This window comes from Haliotis rubra, unplaced genomic scaffold, assembly GCF_003918875.1.
Source record: "Haliotis rubra isolate DU_JTF1 unplaced genomic scaffold, ASM391887v1 Scf50, whole genome shotgun sequence".
Lineage (NCBI taxonomy): Eukaryota > Metazoa > Mollusca > Gastropoda > Lepetellida > Haliotidae > Haliotis > Haliotis rubra.
This window is the reverse complement of record NW_025767191.1, coordinates 1,224,706-1,244,187: the sequence shown is the minus strand read 5'-3', so window position 1 is coordinate 1,244,187 and position 19,482 is coordinate 1,224,706. Positions and strand designations below refer to the sequence as shown.

General features: G+C 43.1%; 1 protein-coding gene across 1 annotated transcript; it reads right to left on the bottom strand.

The window, feature by feature from the left end:
* Window positions 1-5,010: 5,010 nt before the first annotated feature.
* On the bottom strand, window positions 5,011-5,583 carry LOC124291867 (proline-rich extensin-like protein EPR1). Its single transcript, XM_046728933.1, has one exon. The coding sequence runs from the start codon at window positions 5,581-5,583 to the stop codon at window positions 5,011-5,013; it is 573 nt and encodes a 190-aa protein (XP_046584889.1).
* Window positions 5,584-19,482: the final 13,899 nt, after the last annotated feature.

The following is a 19,482-nucleotide window of genomic DNA, read 5'->3' as shown; positions in this document are numbered from 1 at the left end:
GAGGTAGCAGGACTTCATCTTTCAGAGTCTCAGGACTTTGCCTTGTCAGAGTGGCAGGACTTGACCTTTCAGAGTAACAAGACGTGACCCTGTCACAGTAACAAAACTTGACCCTGTAAGAGTAGCAAGACTTGACCCTGTTAGAGTGGCAAGACTTGGCACTGTTAGAGTGGCAAGACTTGGCACTGTCAGAGTAGCAGATAGGTGGAAAATTCTCTCTGTATGTCAATGCAAAGTTTAACACGGGATAGCAACACTCTACTCTGTGAGACGAGGTCATTCGCAGAACTCGATATTTCCACAAACTGAACAGTACCAGTTAAAAAAGACATTTTTGTTTATTGGTTACTTGTGACCAAGGGTGTATGTGGTTAGATGTTGCCATAAACCCGAGACCAGTCAAACTGGTCTGAGGCCATGTCCTCGTTGGTTGCAGCTGTCACAAGTCGGAAACCCACATACCCTTCATGATGTACATAGTAAGCTTCCACCATGAGATATACTCAATATGTGTTGCCATTGATGCATATACAGGTAAATTCACTAGGAATTTGTTGGAGACAGACATCAATGGCAACATATGAGGACTTGTGCGTGCGTTTGTGTAAAGCTAGTTGTCAGAATCACGTGTCATCAAGGTAATGTGCGTGAAGAATGTGTGTGTTTGTGTAAAGCTAGTTGTCAGAAGCACGTGTCATGGAGGTAATGTGCGTGAAGAATGTGTGTGTTTGTGTAAAGCTAGTTGTCAGAAGCACGTGTCATCGAGGTAATGTGCGTGAAGAATGTGTGTGCTTGTGTAAAGCTAGTTGTCAGAAGCACGTGTCATCGAGGTAATGTGCGTTAGGAATATGTGTGCTTGTGTAAAGCTGGTTGTCATGATCTGAAGCACGTGTCATCGAGGTAATGTGAGCGAAGAACGTGTGTGTTTGGTGTAAAGCTAGATGTCAGAAACACGTGTCATGGAGGCAATGTGCGTGTTTCTGTAATTCTTGTTATCAGAAGCAATGACAGAAGCAACGAGGCAATGTGTATGAATACTGTTGGTGTTTTATGTGTGGCTAGTCATTAAAAGAAAGTTGCTCCAGCATAGTTTGTATGGAGGACATGTGTGTTTATGAGATGCTATTCCAAATAAATATGATATGTGGGACATATTCTGACATCGGGTGTTCCTCAAGGATGTGTGTGTACGTACGTGCGTGCGAGCCCTCGGTGTGTATGAGAATATTCCTGTTACTGGGGTATATATTTTTGACGTTCGTTTTGTTGTAGCTGAATATCGTTTTATAGTGAATAAATTATCCACATCGTGGGATTGACGAGGCTCTGGTTGTAAATCATTACTGAACACTGGGCATGCTTTTAATCCCCGCTTGCCATCTGATATATAAAATAGCATAGCGAGCGTTGTAATTAATAAGTAATGGATATTAACTATCACGATGAAAGTCATCAAGTCCTCCGTGTACCAAGATTAATCCATTAGTGTGTGACAGTACACAACAACTCTCTTAGTGATGCTTGTATCTGTAAATGGGAACGCTCTCCAACATTGATTGCTGTTGTGTTGAACAGGAGGTCATCATCTACCGCTATCTGCGACAGTTTTACTGCAGATATCACGAACCTTTCTCAATGCATGTTTAAGTCGACTTCAGGTAAGAGATTGAAATTCGACATTTTCGTACTTGAATATGTATATGCATATGTTACCAATATTTCATGTCGGAAAGCATTCCGTGTGTCAACAGTGAAGAAAATCACGTCTGTGTCTTGTGTACCTATGTTACTTGGTGCCCTAGTTTAAACATCAATCGTTTCTATCTGAACACCAGAAGTCTGAAACATAAGCTCGATTATCAGAGTTTCTTTCAAATTCAGAGAAGCACGTACTGATAACTGGGACAATTTGGACAGAAGCTCCATTGGCGGTGCAATGAGGATTTATGCCAATCTTTGAAACGAAAATACGATTTAGTTTTGAAAGCAGAGTTGTGATGGTATTATTTTCCTTCAAATATTCCAATCCCAGAAATCAGCTGTGCATCATATTGTGAAAGCAGAGTGAAAAGTAGATAATATGAATTTTAAGGAAAATAATTATCACGAAATAATCTTTGGTACAGAAAGTTGCACGTCATCTTGATTAATGAAAAATCACCAAACTTCGTTCCCCGATTTTTCTAGTGAATAGTCTTCTAACCTGCACATCAATTCTTCTCTTCATCAATTTATTGATTTCTTTCTTAACTGTTGCTGTCATTGATAACCGAGACTATCAGTAATAGATATGTAATGATATGACTGAGGACTTTATGCTGTTAGACACAGGTGAATATTGTGCACACCTGTGAAGTACCTGGTATACATGTCCAGGTATGTTGACCCCAGATATCAGCTTGTATTTTTGAATTAGCATTGTCAAGTCCTCACTGGAGTGTTTAGTACGTTTCGAAAAGATACTGCAAGTTATCTTGGCCGTGCAACCATATTGTTGCATATGACGCTATTATGAGTACATTTTCTGTGGGGGCTTATATCATACAATGCAGACAAAACATGAGCCATACTGTTTTCTCTGAAACAAGCACATTCAAACTTGAACTTTATATTTCATGCTAAATTAAAAGAAAGGTCACGTTCTCCTAAGCACATGGATATAACAGTCTATTTGGATGGTAAATAGCACAATTCATGTTAAGAATTTACTAGAATTAACTGAAAAAAATAACTACCAATGCTTTCCAATTTCACTGCTCATCTACATAGAACAACAGACAGCCATAACTGTCTGTGTAGTTTCCCGTGTGTAAACGTCAAACACTACTTAACAGAATGTCCGTTTCTAAGCGTTATAGGGAGACTACAATGGATACCAAGGCACCGTATATTCACGTATATACATCTGACAAGGATACACACCAAGTAGGTAATTTTAACGTGGAAACATCTGGCGACATGCTGCTATTGTTATATGGTCTTTGATTTTCAGAAAACAACGCTAAGGGGATGGACATCGTTTCCCAAGAGTTGAACCTGACAGCAGAGTCAGTGCCAGGAAAATACCCGGATCAAATGGAGATGGTGAAATTCAGCCTGGCAGTGATGGGCGCGATTGGGAACACACTATCCGCAATTGTGTGGGCAGATGAGAGGCGGGTGTCTTGTTCCGCCATGTTGCTGCTGTGTCTGGCTCTCTATGACCTCGTCTACCTGGTGGGCGTCACCATCTCTATCATGCTCCACTTCTGAAGCTTCGCCAATCTTCCTCTTGATCCCATTCACATTCAGATAGCCATTCACAGTCTCTCCATCGTGTACAGCTCGGCACTCTGTGGTTCCAGTTTGATGACAGTCGCTCTGACTGCTGAGAGATATGTCGCTGTGGCGCTACCGCTAAAGATCAGTTCCGTCTGCTCCAGAAGCAGAGTGGGCGACGTCGTGACCGGGATTCTCACTCTGTGTATCGTCCACGCAGTGTTGTACGGCATGTACGTGTTCCTGGTAGCAGTGCCATATCTGCAACACGCCCAAGTGCTCAATAACCAAACATCACGTGGAAATACGACGGCGCAGGAAGAAATGTTTCTATCTTGGAGCTTCGTCTCGGAATACGATCTGCCAGTGTTGGTGGTTCAGTGCAGCATGGTGTATGTCCTCCCCTGGCTGTGTATCCTCATCCTCAACATACTGCTACTACACAAACTCAGAACGTCAGATTTCGGCGCCAAACTCAGATCGGCAGCTCGTCTTCAAGCTGAGAAACGCCTGGTTGCATCAGTGATGGCGGTTTGTGTGTTGTCGCTAGTGACTCACCCGGTCGGCTTTGCTGGGCTCATGCTACCACTTATTCTGCAGGATCGGGTCCCGGCGTCCAGCAAGTATCTATTTGAGACGTGGAATATTTTGAAGTTGATAAACTGTGGAGCTAATTTCCTTTTCTATTCCATTATTAGTGCTCAGTTCAGACAAAAACTCGTACAGAAACTGAAATGCTGTCCTTGTAAAACCAGCACTGACAAAAACAAAGGTCAAAAGGGGACTAAAGCCTAGGGAACTATAACCGTCCATTTTAGTCTCAAAACAACTTATCGTACTCTGACGAATAGTATCAAAGTGGAACCCTACTCACGTCCTCAAAGTGCGTAGTTCTGTGTCTTCACCCTGTATTCAAATAAAACGTGCAAGGGAAATCGTCATTGGAGTCATTCTCAGAAGAGTTTGGTTTAAGCACAACACAATTAACAAAACATGCAGGGAATAACTTGAATACCCAGCATTTCCTTTTCACGATTTTAAGTACTTTCGTCACGGGCTGTATATCGGCGGATGGTGTGGGTTACACAGGCTGTACGTGGAACTGATGATGTGGGTGTCATGGGCTGTAGGTGGACGGATGGTGTTGGTGTCATGGGCTGTAGGTGGACGGATGATGTGGGTGTCACAGGCTGTAGGTGGACGGATGGTGTTGGTGTCACAGGCTGTAGGTGGACGGATGATGTGGGTGTTACGGGCTGTAGGTGGACGGATGGTGTTGGTGTCATGGGCTGTAGGTGGACGGATGATGTGGGTGTCACAGGCTGTAGGTGGACGGATGGTGTGGGTGTCACAGGCTGTAGGTGGACGGATGATGTGGGTTTCACGGGCTGTAGGTTGACGGATGATGTGGATGTCATGGGCTGTAGGTGGACAGATGATGTGGGTGTCACAGGCTGTAGGTGGACGGATGATGTGGGTTTCACGGGCTGTAGGTTGACGGATGATGTGGATGTCACAGGCTGTAGGTGGACGGATGGTGTTGGTGTCACAGACTGAAGGTCGACGCATGTCACGTGTTTCAAGGGCTTGTAGACCCACTAATTGTAAATGTCTCGGGTGTAACGGGCTGTATGTGGACGGATGATATGGGTGTCACGGGCTGTAGGTGGACGGATGATGTGGATGTCACAGTCTATAGGTGGACGGATGGTGTTGTTGTATTTGGTTGAAAGTCGATGCATGTCACGTGTGTCAAGGGCTTGTAGACCGACTAATTGTAAATGTCTCGGATGTAACGGGCTGTATGTGGACGGATGATATGGGTGTCACGGGCTGTAGGTGGACTGATGATGTGGGTGTCACGGGCTGTAGGTGGACGGATGGTGTGGGTGTCACGGGCTGTAGGTGGACGGATGATGTGGATGTCACAGGCTGTAGGTGGACGGACGGTGTGGGTGTCATGGGCTGTATGTGGACGGATGATATGGGTGTCACAGGCTGTAGGTGGACTGATGATGTGGGTGTCACGGGCTGTAGGTGGACGGATGGTGTGGATTTCATGGGCTGGATTTCATGGGCTGTAGGTGGACGGATGATGTGGATGTCACAGGCTGTAGGTGGACGGACGGTGTGGGTGTCATGGGCTGTAGGTGGACTGATGATGTGGGTGTCACAGGCTGTAGGTGGACGGATGATGTGGGTGTCACGGGCTGTAGGTGGACTGATGATGTGGGTGTCACGGGCTGTAGGTGGACGGATGGTGTGAGTGTTACGGGCTGTAGGTGGACGGATGGTGTTGGTGTCATGGGCTGAAGGTCGACGCATGTCACGTGTGTCAAGGGCTTGCAGACCGACTAATTGTAAATGTTTCGGGTGCCATGGGCTGTAGGTGGACTGATATGTGGATGTCACGGGTGTCACGGGCTGTAGGTGGACTGACATGTGGATGTCACGGGTGTCACGGGCTGTAGGTGGAGTGATATTTTCAAATTCAAATGTTTATTGTATGAAAGGCAATAGGCCCATACACATGAAGTGTACATGGTACATTATAGGATAATTTAAACAAAATATTCACATTTAATTTCTACTCTTGGAAAGCATATTTGAAATAAAACATTACATATTTTAAATCTGGAAAGTTTGTTGTTGCCATAAGGCGAACAAATTGTGTGTTGGGCTCGTGATCAGCTGATAAACAAACCCTGCTTATTGATAACGTACACGTCATGGGTGTGGTCCATATCAGCTGATCATGAATGAATTACAAATTTGTTAGAAAGCAAGTCGATCATTTGTTGTCAATTGCCAGTGAAGGGGTTCAATACTGGGGGCTACCCACACCGTCCAAATAGTCCATATTGTCTTGACTAGACATTAGTCCAGCCGACCTTGCAACAACCGGCAACAGCTTTAAGGGGTGTTTCTGAGTTCGAACGGGCCCGTCCATTCACAACAACGCACCTGTCTTCACCGCCCACGTCTGGAATGTAAGAAAACCTATAGTTACCATGCACTTCTGAGAAGGTATAACAGACAAACAGGAACATATCAGTAAGAATGAATGAACTTCTAATCTGAAAGCCAATGTTACGCTGTGATATTCTGTTGACCCATCCGAACCTGATGATCCACGTCCCAGTACACAGTGTACACGATATGCACAGGGCAGGCTCATTGCAATCATCTCGGGACACGTCGACACGTTTCATTATCATTTATCGATTTTTTTAAAACTTGATTCGGTAATCGTCCAAACGACAAATTAAGACCAAGTGAATCATAATTCAACTTTATTCTGTAAGTTTACATGGGTATTTACTAGCGATAGCACGACTGTCATTAGCCATCACTTCATATTTAATGTAACATGGGATGCTTTGTATGTCATATGCACACCATGAATGGATGACGTGGTTTACAACATAAGGATTGATAAGAGGACAAGAGTTTTCGTACAAAATACGTAAAGGGGCGGTTGGAGACGAATACCGTGGTGAAAGATGTTCTTGTAAATTACCAAAAGGGGCGAGTGGTAAAAGATGTTCTTGAAGTTACCAAAAGGGGCCAGTGGTAAAAGATGTTTTAGATGATATCACAGTAATACAATCTCTGTAAAATCAGGTCTTCGTTCTCGCTACTGGCACAGGACAGGATTCGTCATTCCACCCAACCATTCAAAGCGTCGCTTGCAAGATTCGGATTGTGCTTTCTAATCATGGAACCTCTAAAGGACAACAAAGTCTATATGACTGATCCCATAAGAATAATTGTCCTTCTCTTACTGCAATGGCATAAACATTAATTTTAAACGGATAGAGCTTCCATTGCCTGTTGGAAATATTGCCTGACAAGTTCCACCGTCGCTAGACAATCAAGACTCTTCTTTGTTTAGATGTGGTTAAAATCGCTAAGCTTTTCATAATAATCCACAAAACGTAGTCAGGAATGTTTTCTACGGGTTGTTCTGACGACAGGACGTCCACAAAGGAACTTAATCGGTTTTGCTATCAATATTATTGCGATTGGTGAAATTGAGCTAAAACGGTGAAAAACAACACCCCCTCGCTCTAACTGAAATGTTATCACTGCCTTCACTTACTCTCGATGTAAGACCCTTTACTGCCCCCGTCCGGCGAGTAGTACATGCAACCTGTCATGGTGTAACCAGTCAGACATGACACCGAGGCTGTGTCTCCAAGACCGCGCCCAGTCAGCTCCGACTCCACCTGGATACAGTTGAGGTTTGGGGCCGAACAGCATATCGTGTTTCCAGTGGCGCCTTCAATGAATCAATGAATTGAACAGGTTCTAAGATAACACAGCGCTGACTGACTCTCTGACTGAAGGACTTAAATACCACGTCTGTACGCCGAGAATGTATGAGGTAATTTGCAGTAATTGTCCATAGGTGCAGTTTTAGGGGACGGAGGTTTAATAAACATCAGGATTTGGGAATGTCATGCTGACAAAGGCATTGTACCAGTTGAGTTTCACATCTATCAGTTGAGTCTTCACAACGATCACTCATCATCCGTGAAAACTGCTGAAATATGCATCTCCACGTTTACCGAGGGCCAAGTGTTCACCTTAGACTAACAACTAAGCTCTGAAATGAACATATTTTACTGAAAAAAGTTCATAGTAAAAAAAAAAAATATAATGAAAAGGAGCCCTGAGACTTTCTTCATTTTCAGAAGCTGAGGAAATCTAGACTTGCCACATTTTCTAGACTTGTGTGGGCTTTCTTGGATATATTTGCTTAAGGGTCTGTACGACAGACTAGTGTTCACCTCTAAAAGACCTCAATTTGATGAACGGGCAGAGGCATACTGAATTCAGTGAATTGTGCGCGAGCTGCTTGAAAACCTGTGTTTGCATGTGACATGACAGCTGCACATCTGAAATCAGAAGAACATCTGGTGCCGAGGAATACATGAATAGACGTATGTCTCTTCAGCCTCAAAGACGTCGTTTGACGCCCGAAGTATTAAGCAGATGGCATGTTTGGTATTGGGTCAACACGACGTACCGCCACATACCCGAAAGACGGGTTTCTCTAGACAGCAGCATCACTATACCACTCTGTTGACTGCCAACATGTCGTCATCGTGGTCATCATGACACCTGTTCTTCCGGCAACTCTACAGGAACTCGGCATTGCTCTTACTGAAGAGTGGAACAAACTTCCCTTGACAACCACCAACACAATTTATTGGGGACATGGGCCAACGGTGCCAGGCTGTGATCGCATCGGAGGGTGTTTTTGACTGAATATTAGCCACGTGTTGTTTGTAAGCAATGCACTACACACAATATTTGTTAAGAAAACATGCCTTCACGCAAAATTGAAAATTTGGTTATTTTAACAGGTGCACACAATATGACGTTTTACCTACTGAAGTGGGGATCCTTAGCAAACACTGAGCTGTACATATGATGTTGAAGTGACTCGTTGTGAAATACCCATGGATGTGAAACATGCCTAACTCAGTGCATGAACCTCCTGCGGTCCCTACCATTGCCTTATAAATACTGATGCACTGAAGAGGGTTGGAGGCTGCAATGCTTCCACAAATCGCTCGAGAAACAGTGCCGTTTGTGCTGTTGGTAACACTGTTAGATGAAGTAGTGTGTCTATGACAACTGAGTTCAATGTGGGGAGAGGGTACCGTTATTGAGTCCTCCGTTTTGGGCAGTGCAGCCGTTCGCCGTCAGGAACACACCGTCGATTTTCCCCTGCCACTGTAGCACGGTGCAGCCTTGAGGAGAATAAAAACAGTGTCAGATATCTTACTTAGACCCACAGAATATAGAACATGAGAAGTGATCAAAGGAGTACAGCACAGAATTGTATGCTTAAAAGTTCGTTTCCGATGCAGTTTTGTCTCGCAAACACACCGAGACGTCCATGGTTGTGGCAATGCTCGCACACCCCACGCCAAGCTTTAACTGTAATTGTCTTCGAAACGGCTTTGAAGGAAACTTACTCACCACCATCATTGCAATCCGAAGCAACCTGAGCTGACCGTACTGAAAGTACTTGCCTGTTGGCCAGTAGCCGTCTTTGCACGCCCTGCTCGTCTGAGCGTTGTCGGTGCTGGCTGAATAGGTCATCTCGAGGTATTCGCACTTGAGACCAGCCAATGAACAGCACCGGGCATGTCCCCGCACAGCTATACAGGAAGAGGGAACTCATATAGGTCCTGTTATTCGTCATGGGTAATCTACAGGATAAATGGGATCGAAGATCCTGATTCGATTCCCCTACAATGGTACAATAGGTAAAATCAGCTACCCTTCTTACCCATATATCACTATCCTATCATTACTTGGAGCATATCGATGTTTGGTTTCGATGTCCAGTAAATTAATGCCCACTTACGCCCTTGTGCCTCCCATGAGTTAATCGCATTACACACGGCCTTCCCGTCTTGCTCCAGAATCGTCTGGCCGTCGGACTTAAACTCGTCATTCTGTAGGAAAGCAATAGATAAAAACTATAGTCACTCGATCAACTTTTATCCTGCCGTTTTCTAGACCGCCTCCGTGGTGTAGTGGTTAGGGCGTCCACCCGGAGAGCGGAAGGTCGCGGGTTCGATCCCCGACCGAGTCAAACCAAAAGACGTTAAATATGGTGCTTGTTGGTCCCTGCCTGGCGCTCGGCATTAATGGGTACAACAAGGACTGGTCTGAGTCTGAGTGAGGTATTCATGCTTCACTGCGGCATGGTATCTCAGTGGGCTAGCACTATAAAACCAGCTTCAGTCTTGGCTAGTACAAGCAGCCGCACATACACATACACACGCATTCACGTCGTCATATGAGCGAAATATTCTCAAGTACGACGTTAAACCCAATTTCACCTCACCTGCCGTTTTCTCAGAAGGAATGATTAATTCTGCCCACTCTAACTTGCAAGTTTCATACCTACCGCAATATACCTCTAATGATATCATTGTTTGTTTTCATAGGCCTGCGATGTCTGCAGAAGGGCTTCTCAGATATTCGGTTAATATAGCTTGTGTCAATGTGATGCCAACCTTGCCTTTCACATTGCACACCCACTGATTACACAGTGACTTATTAATATAGTTATAAAGTGGGATTCACGCACATCCATCAAACTTGTACAGCCAGTGAGAATCTCAGTATCTTGACACGGCGCCGGAGCATGTGCATCATCCTTAACAGCGGACGGCCCGGAGACGCGGTCCTCACACACCAGCATCGTCGACGACCCTGCTGATGAAGCTGTCTTCAAGGAATCAAGATCTGTACAAATATACACATGATACAAAGGCATGTTACAGTTATGGTCGTGAAGCTTATCTCCTACATATATAATCTATTATCTTGCCTCGCACATAAATGTCGTTTTCTGATTGGCTGAGCGCTCTTCTATTACCCCGTTGGGAATGCCAAACTTATTTTGTACTTCGTAGTAGTAATTATTTATCTCGAATAACATTGAATCACGTAATGATGTACAGAAATTACCGATGTTTTGCGAATGCAAATCGATGGAAGGGAGATAACTCTAAATTTGTTTTTCTTGTCTTGTCGTCTGGTACTCCATACTATGATCCGATACCCGATACCCGTGCTTCAAACAGTTCAAAATTACCATTGAGGTGTTCGGTAAGATACACATAATACAAAGGCATGTTACAGGTTTACTTAATTGACCTGGTATGGCCGTGAAGCTCATCGTCATCTCCTACATATATTATCTAATTTATCGTGCCAGCCAATCATCAAAGTAGTGATGTTTGTGACAACATTCCAAGGTCCAAGCAGGTCCACATTTTGGACGTACCGATACACTGTACCGTGGGCTCACTCCAGACGCCGTCGCCTTGACAGGTGGATTGTGTTGTTCCCGAGGACGTCGTCTTTCCCAACTTGCAGGCAAAGATGGCAGAGCTGCCGTATGTACTGGAGTTGTAGTTGACGGGATCGGCCACAGATGTCGACTCTGGGGTTCCGCAGTCCACCACTAGCAGTGTAAACATAAACCTCTCAGTTATTGGAAATTTCCAGAAGTAATATTTGACTTAAGGCTGTAACGTCTTTATATGATTACAGCATAGGTGCTAGTGCTCTTGTAGCGAAACTTTGTACTGAAGCAATAAACAAGTCGACATAAATGTATTTATAAAACAACCTCTAAGAGAAACCGAATGATATAACATTTCATGATTATTATTTCGATGTATATAAAAGAAAGTATACATTGTCAGTCTGCGAGTCTGAGATAACGTTTTTGTGGGAATTCTATGTAGAACTGATTTGTGATAATCTAAAAGCAAGCGGCTGGATCCCAAAACATGACAGGTAATAAAAGCAGACGAATAACTGTCAGCAGAACATCGTGAGAGGCGCCCTAACTTGACAAGGGCCATCCAGGTCTACAATACGCCAAAGAAATGCCAGATGCCATCAGACAGGGCACTCTACTGACAGGCCCACTATTCTGTACCACAATGGTCTGGGAGGAACTTGGCAAACAAGCAATAGCTAGACAATAACGTGGCTTATTGATGCCAAAGGCTTTGACCCTTGGGTGAAATAAACATCAGTGACCTCGATCATCTCAGAGATCATCATTGGACGATGAGCAAACCTGTCAAAAAACATAAAGCAGTTGGTGCGTGCATTGTTGCTATAGCGTCTGTGAGATGTATCTGTCTAATTCGTAATATGATGTCAATACTGAGGACGCAGTTAGTAGCCTGTAGCTTTAAATCTCCTGATTTTGGGTGAACAATGTGTGTGTTTGAGTCAAATATCGTGTGATGCATTCACATCAGGTGCCGAGAAGAAGCATATTTGAGCTTATTGTATAATAAATGATAACGTTATAAAATACAGTACAAACGAAATATGTACAGTTGTTTTCAAGTGTTATATGGCAGTGCATTACATTATTAGATACCGTGCATATTGTTTCTGTAAAGATATAGTTGAAGTTCATGGTGTCATTTTGTTTTTCTACAATTAGTCAGGTATGTGTGATGTGGTAATTATGTTTCTATGTTTTTGGAGGCATGTAATATCGGGAACCTTCAAGAACAGCGATACAACATCATATGGAACTATGCAAATGATATTTCGTCTCTATAGGTGAGCAAGCACATGTCAGTAGCAGTGTCAAGGTCGTATTTCCCCCTGTATATCCTTTTTGGTAAGCTTGACCATCGTTGATGCTTGGCAAATATTTGCATCACGTAATGGCGTGATTGCAGTTACCACTGTTCTTGTATGTCATACTTTTAAATAGAACCATCTAATTAATTCACTTCCTGCTTCAATCCATCAATGTGTATGTCGTAACGCACAATACCTACATACCTATGCATGCTACACTTGGCGTGGACCAGGTGCCATCTGCCTGACAGGTGCCCGTCCCGTTCCCTGTGTAGCCAGTCACGCAGGTGTATGTAGCCGTGGCCCCGTATACCGTAGAAGAAGCAGAAGCATCCAAGTTGGTTGGTGGAGATGGAGGTCCGCAGTCTACAACTACGTGAAAAGAATTTGTTTGACCCCTACTACTGTAGTTATTTGATCATAACAAAATCAGTTATAACAAATTTAATTTAATAGATTCGAATAATATTGGAGAATTTACCAAAGAACATTACACGATCCAAAATACAAACCTGTGCATGATAAACTTGGTGTGGACCAGGTGCCATCTGCCTGACAGGTACTCGTGCCTGCCCCACTCTCCGTGTAGCCAGTCACGCAGGTGTATGTAGCCGTGGCCCCGTACAGACTCGCAGATGCCGTTCCATTCATGTTGGGGACTACAGATGGCGACCCACAGTCAACGGCTAGATTGGAGCATATCACCACAATGAAGATACAACAAACAGCATTTCCTCGATGGTAGAGTGGACACTCAGTTTAAATGGACCCCATAAAACGATTTTACGTAGGGCTAATGAGACACAATTCTGGTACAAATGTATATTTGCTTAGCACAAATGGTTATTAGAAACCAGCTAACATATTCATACTTGTCTACTACTTAAAATAGCAGGACGCCCGAGTAGCGTTAAGTCATAGATGGCACTCGCACATGGTTGGGTGGTTATCTGTTAGTTGTAAGTAATATTTGCCACAGTAAATGTTCGTAAGAGAGCAACATGCATCGTCAAGGAAATTATGATCGTACCTCCACATATTCTGGGACAATAAGGGATCTCGAATGAACACGTATCAGTGAACGGAAAGGGTCGAATAGGTCGCGGACAATTCTGAAGGTTACAGGTAAAAATGGTGCCTCGTTATTTTGTTTTATGGACAATTTACGAATTCTCCCGATGCCATCTGGGACTCTCATCCAATCCCATAACCTACAAGACAACGACTGGTGTGGAATGAGCCGATATGGCGCGAACTGTAAACGGCTGTAGACGTCAGGCATCAGACATCGAAATGACGGTATGCATGAAAGACGTGCTTTTGAAAAAAATCATCGAGTAACAGAAAAGTGTTGAAGAGAACACTGTAAGGATAATGTGCATCGTATTAATGAACGAGGAGGTCATGAGCATGTGAACAAATGGACAAATGAGTGTGAGTTTATATACCTATGCATTCTACACTTGGCGTGGACCAGGTGCCATCTGCCTGACAGGTGCCCGTCCCGTTCCTGTGTAGCCAGTCACGCAGGTGTATGTAGCCGTGGCCCCGTATACCGTAGAAGAAGCAGAAGCATCCAAGTTGGTTGGTGGAGATGGAGGTCCGCAGTCTACAACTACGTGAAAAAATTAGTTTGACTACTACTACTGTAGTTATTTGATCATAACAAAATCAGTTATAACAAATTTAATAGATTCGAATAATATTGGAGAATTTACCAAAGAACATTACACGATCCAAAATACAAACCTGTGCATGATAAACTTGGTGTGGACCAGGTGCCATCTGCCTGACAGGTACTCGTGCCTGCCCCACTCTCCGTGTAGCCAGTCACGCAGGTGTATGTAGCCGTGGCCCCGTACAGACTCGCAGATGCCGTTCCATTCATGTTGGGGACTACAGATGGCGACCCACAGTCAACGGCTAGATTAGAGCATATCACCACAATGAAGATACAACAAACAGCATTTCCTCGATGGTAGAGTGGACACTCAGTTTAAATGGACCCCATAAAACGATTTTACGTAGGGCTAATGAGACACAATTCTGGTACAAATGTATATTTGCCTTAGCACAAATGGTTATTAGAAACCAGCTAACATATTCATACTTGTCTACTACTTAAAATAGCAGGACGCCCGAGTAGCGTTAAGTCATAGATGGCACTCCCACATGGTTGGGTGGTTACCTGTTAGTTGTAAGTAATATTTGCCACAGTAAATGTTCGTAAGAGAGCAACATGCATCGTCAAGGAAATTATGATCGTACCTCCACATATTCTGGGACAATAAGGGATCTCGAATGAACACGTATCAGTGAACGGAAAGGGTCGAATAGGTCGCGGACAATTCTGAAGGTTACAGGTAAAAATGGTGCCTCGTTATTTTGTTTTATGGACAATTTACGAATTCTCCCGATGCCATCTGGGACTCTCATCCAATCCCATAACCTACAAGACAACGACTGGTGTGGAATGAGCCGATATGGCGCGAACTGTAAACGGCTGTAGACGTCAGGCATCAGACATCGAAATGACGGTATGCATGAAAGACGTGCTTTTGAAAAAATCATCGAGTAACAGAAAAGTGTTGAAGAGAACACTGTAAGGATAATGTGCATCGTATTAATGAACGAGGAGGTCATGAGCATGTGAACAAATGGACAAATGAGTGTGAGTTTATATACCTATGCATTCTACACTTGGCGTGGACCAGGTGCCATCTGCCTGACAGGTGCCCGTCCCGTTCCCTGTGAAGCCAGTCACGCAGGTGTATGTAGCCGTGGCCCCGTATACCGTAGAAGAAGCAGAAGCATCCAAGTTGGTTGGTGGAGATGGAGGTCCGCAGTCTACAACTACGTGAAAAAAATTAGTTTGACTACAACTTCTGTAGTTATTTGATCATAACAAAATCAGTTATAACAAATTTAATTTCATATTTACCAAAGAACATTACACGATCCAAAATACAAACCTGTGCATGCTAAACTTGGTGTGGACCAGGTGCCATCTGCCTGACAGGTACTCGTACCTGCCCCACTCTCCGTGTAGCCAGTCACGCAGGTGTATGTAGCCGTGGCCCCGTACAGACTCGCAGATGCCGTTCCATTCATGTTGGGGACTACAGATGGCGACCCACAGTCAACGGCTAGATTAGAGCATATCACCACAATGAAGATACAACAAACAGCATTTCCTCGGTGGTAGAGTGGACACTCAGTTTAAATGGACCCCATAAAACGATTTTACGTAGGGCTAATGAGACACAATTCTGGTACAAATGTTTATTTGCCTAGCACAAAATGGTCATTAGAAACCAGCTTACATATTCATACTTGTCTATTACTTAAAATAGCAGGACGCCCGAGTAGCGTTAAGTCATAGATGGCACTCGCACATGGTTGGGTGGTTACCTGTTAGTTGTAAGTAATATTTGCCACAGTATATGTTCGTAAGAGAGCAACATGCATCGTCAAGGAAATTATGATCGTACCTCCACATATTCTGGGACAATAAGGGATCTCGAATGAACACGTATCAGTGAACGGAAAGGGTCGAATAGGTCGCGGACAATTCTGAAGGTTACAGGTAAAAATGGTGCCTCGTTATTTTGTTTTATGGACAATTTACGAATTCTCCCGATGCCATCTAGGACTCTCATCCAATTCCATAACCTACAAGACAACGACTGGTGTGGAATGAGCCGATATGGCGCGAACTTTAAACGGCTGTAGACGTCAGGCATCAGACATCGAAATGACGGTATGCATGAAAGACGTGCTTTTGAAAAAATCATCGAGTAACAGAAAGGTGTTGAAGGGAACACTGTTAGGATAATGTGCATCGTACTAATGAACGAGGAGGTCATGAGCATGTGAACAAAAGGACAAATGAGTGTGAGTTTATATACCTATGCATTCTACACTTGGCGTGGACCAGGTGCCATCTGCCTGACAGGTGCCCATCCCGTTCCCTGTGTAGCCAGTCACGCAGGTGTATGTAGCCGTGGCCCCGTATACCGTAGAAGAAGCAGAAGCATCCATGTTGGTTGGTGGAGATGGAGGTCCGCAGTCTACAACTACGTGAAAAAAATTAGTTTGACTACAACTTCTGTAGTTATATAATATTTATGAAAAATCGTTTACAAGGGCGTCCGTATTTAATTCTTTGTTTCTCATCGCCTGCCTGTTCCCAGGTTGGGGCGGGCGGGCGAAAAGGTAAAAAGGGGAAAAAATACTATTCAATATTCAAATATGTGTGGTAATCACCGGTCACCTCCACTAGAGTTCATGACCTGGGACGGGAGGTGCCGGAAACAGCCGATCACGGAGAGTCATGGCAGACATTTTGTGAGTATACACGCCTGGTCTGGGGTCTGTCTAAATTCTCAGACTAGGGCGATTTTATCACAAAAGTGGTATCATAGCTTACTCCAACGGTGATCTAGCGTCGTAGTGAAACCAGTGATCACTACATATGAATGTATACTCATTAAATGCATTGGGAATCACGGTAAAGACAATAAAGTTTGCCCCAATTTCAACAACCTGAGAGGCTGGTAGATCAGCGCTACCACCGGTTACGACGATGTCATGATGTGGTCCTTTAGTTAACAACTGAACCTTGACTTGGTTGGTAAACATATCCCCTTCGTCAGAAGATGTTCAAATGTCGAATCAGTATTTACGCCAAGAACCCACAAGGCTGGTCGTATTATCTTCCCACCCCATTCTCTTACTTCAAACACCCCTGGTATGGGACTTGGTTACAGTAAGAGTGATCTTTGCGATAGAAACTTTATGATTTGTGACAGTCTTTGTGATTTTAGCAACTGCAAGGCTTGGGTAAGGTGCAATAAATGACCTGTAGACGTCCAAAAGCAACTTTATAAGGGAATTAATGTCATGTTTACATCAAGGCTATATTCCTTTAGGAACGAATAAAGTTATATTACTCTGAAAACCCTTGACAATCATGTAAAGTCATACATTGTTAAGATTTTCTCACTTGTTTTAACATTGAATTGAATTAGATGCTTGATTGGCATTTTAGAAGATGATATTTGATGAACATAGTAGAGATTTTTTTTCTTTCTGGGTTACATCTTCTTTTTATTCTCGAGTACAACGTTTCAGGGCTTGTTCTGGCCCCATCATCAGGTAAAACTGAACAGTCACGGCCAGAGTTAACAGTTACTTTTCAGTTTTACCTGATGATGGGGCCAGAACAAGCCCTGAAACGTTGTACTCGAGAATAAAAAGAGAAGATGTAACCCAGAAAGAAAAAAAATCTCTATGTTCATTGAATTGAATGTTAAAAAAATAAAAGTTATTGCATCATAAAACGTCAGTATTCTGATTTGGTTTATCTCCCACTATAAAGAAGCATGTGATGTTTTGTCAGCGAAAAGAAGACACATATCTAAAACACTGAGTTGGTCTAATGTGCGATTATGGAATTGATGTAACGGAAAATTAATTCATGGTCACAGATAATTCACAATCACAAAAATGGAATTGTACAATTTGTCAAATCTTGTTCATGAATCGGAATCGGACGTTTCTTGTAACGGAGAACACTAGACAATTGCCATAATTTGCTGGGTGAAAGATAAAGTCATCAGAAACATGTACCCCAATTTTTATTTAGAAAATATGGTTTATTATGTGTTTATCGTGAAAACAGTTTCTGTTATCTGAGCTTCAGCCATTATGCATATTCCGCTGGAACTCACGTGACCTATCCGCTCGTGACGTCATATGTGACTAGCGTACCCAATATTACCAAAGAACAAGCGCAACAGTAATACGAATCGTGTTGTTTCTGTCGTTTTTGTAAATGGTACGACGGTGTATTCCGTTGCCTGGGGATGCACGGGATCATCGAACAATGGAAAGAGCCACAATTTCTTCCGTTTTCCAAGTAAAGAGACAGATTTAGGAAGGAGAAATGCTCCCATCATTCCGAGTCGGACGCATATGAAAGAGACATGCACACATGGGGTATAAAAATCCCAAAGCTAGGCTGAAGAAGGAAGAAGTACCCACGAGATTCATTTATACTCCATCATTCCCTGTTACAGCTTACTGTCAGTGGTATTTGTAACATAAATGAAATCAAGTCCGATTGCCAGTCGAATTGCCTCCGCTGCAAATTGCCCCACCAAATTTGGTCAAATTGCCCCGGACTTTGGTCAAATTGACCAAGGGGGTAGTCAAAATGCCCCAATTTATTTAAAATGATTAAATATAGGCCATAAATGCATAGTTTTGTCAACTTTGATATTATGTTCTTCATATAAAAGTATACACATAGTTATGAGTTTACTAATGGAACATCTATCAGAAATATTACTTCCTAATAACTTTTATATGAAGAACATAATATCAAAGTTGAAAAAAAATATGCATTTACGGCATATATTTAATCATTTTGAATAGATTTGACCAACTTAGAATGAATGACCAAATTTGCTGGGGGAATTTTGTAGCTGGGGCAGTTCGACTGGTACCCAGCAGATATCTATTATCAAAATCAGTGAGAGATTTCACATGAGCTTGAAAATGTTTCGCTATAACGCTATAACCTGAGACATTGACGAATAGAACGGCAAATCATGCAGTACTTTTTGCTTTCATTGTTTTCCATTTTGTCCAATTACGTCTGCATTCTCATTTGCTGACAAGATGTCATTCTAAGACTAGGACCGAGTACCATAACTATTTCCATAGCGAAACACCGGGGAAACGGTTTATCCTTATTGTGCAGGCAGCCTGTAGAGGATTAGGGTTAGTGATGTTGTAATAAGGAAAGGGATCTTCTCATGAACTAAACACATGGCCTAGGGAGAGATTTCAAACTGACAGATTGTCAGACTGATATCAACTCAGCAATTATCCATGTTCAATTAATGTCACTCAAACTCATCTTGTTAACAGCAATATATTACACAGGAAAATAAAATGTCAATATCATTCATGACAATGGCTAAATGTACAAGTAAATCTAGAGTTCATTCCTCATACGCAAGGTGGTCGTAACCTTGTCTATCAAGGTTATCGGTTCAGAATAAAGAA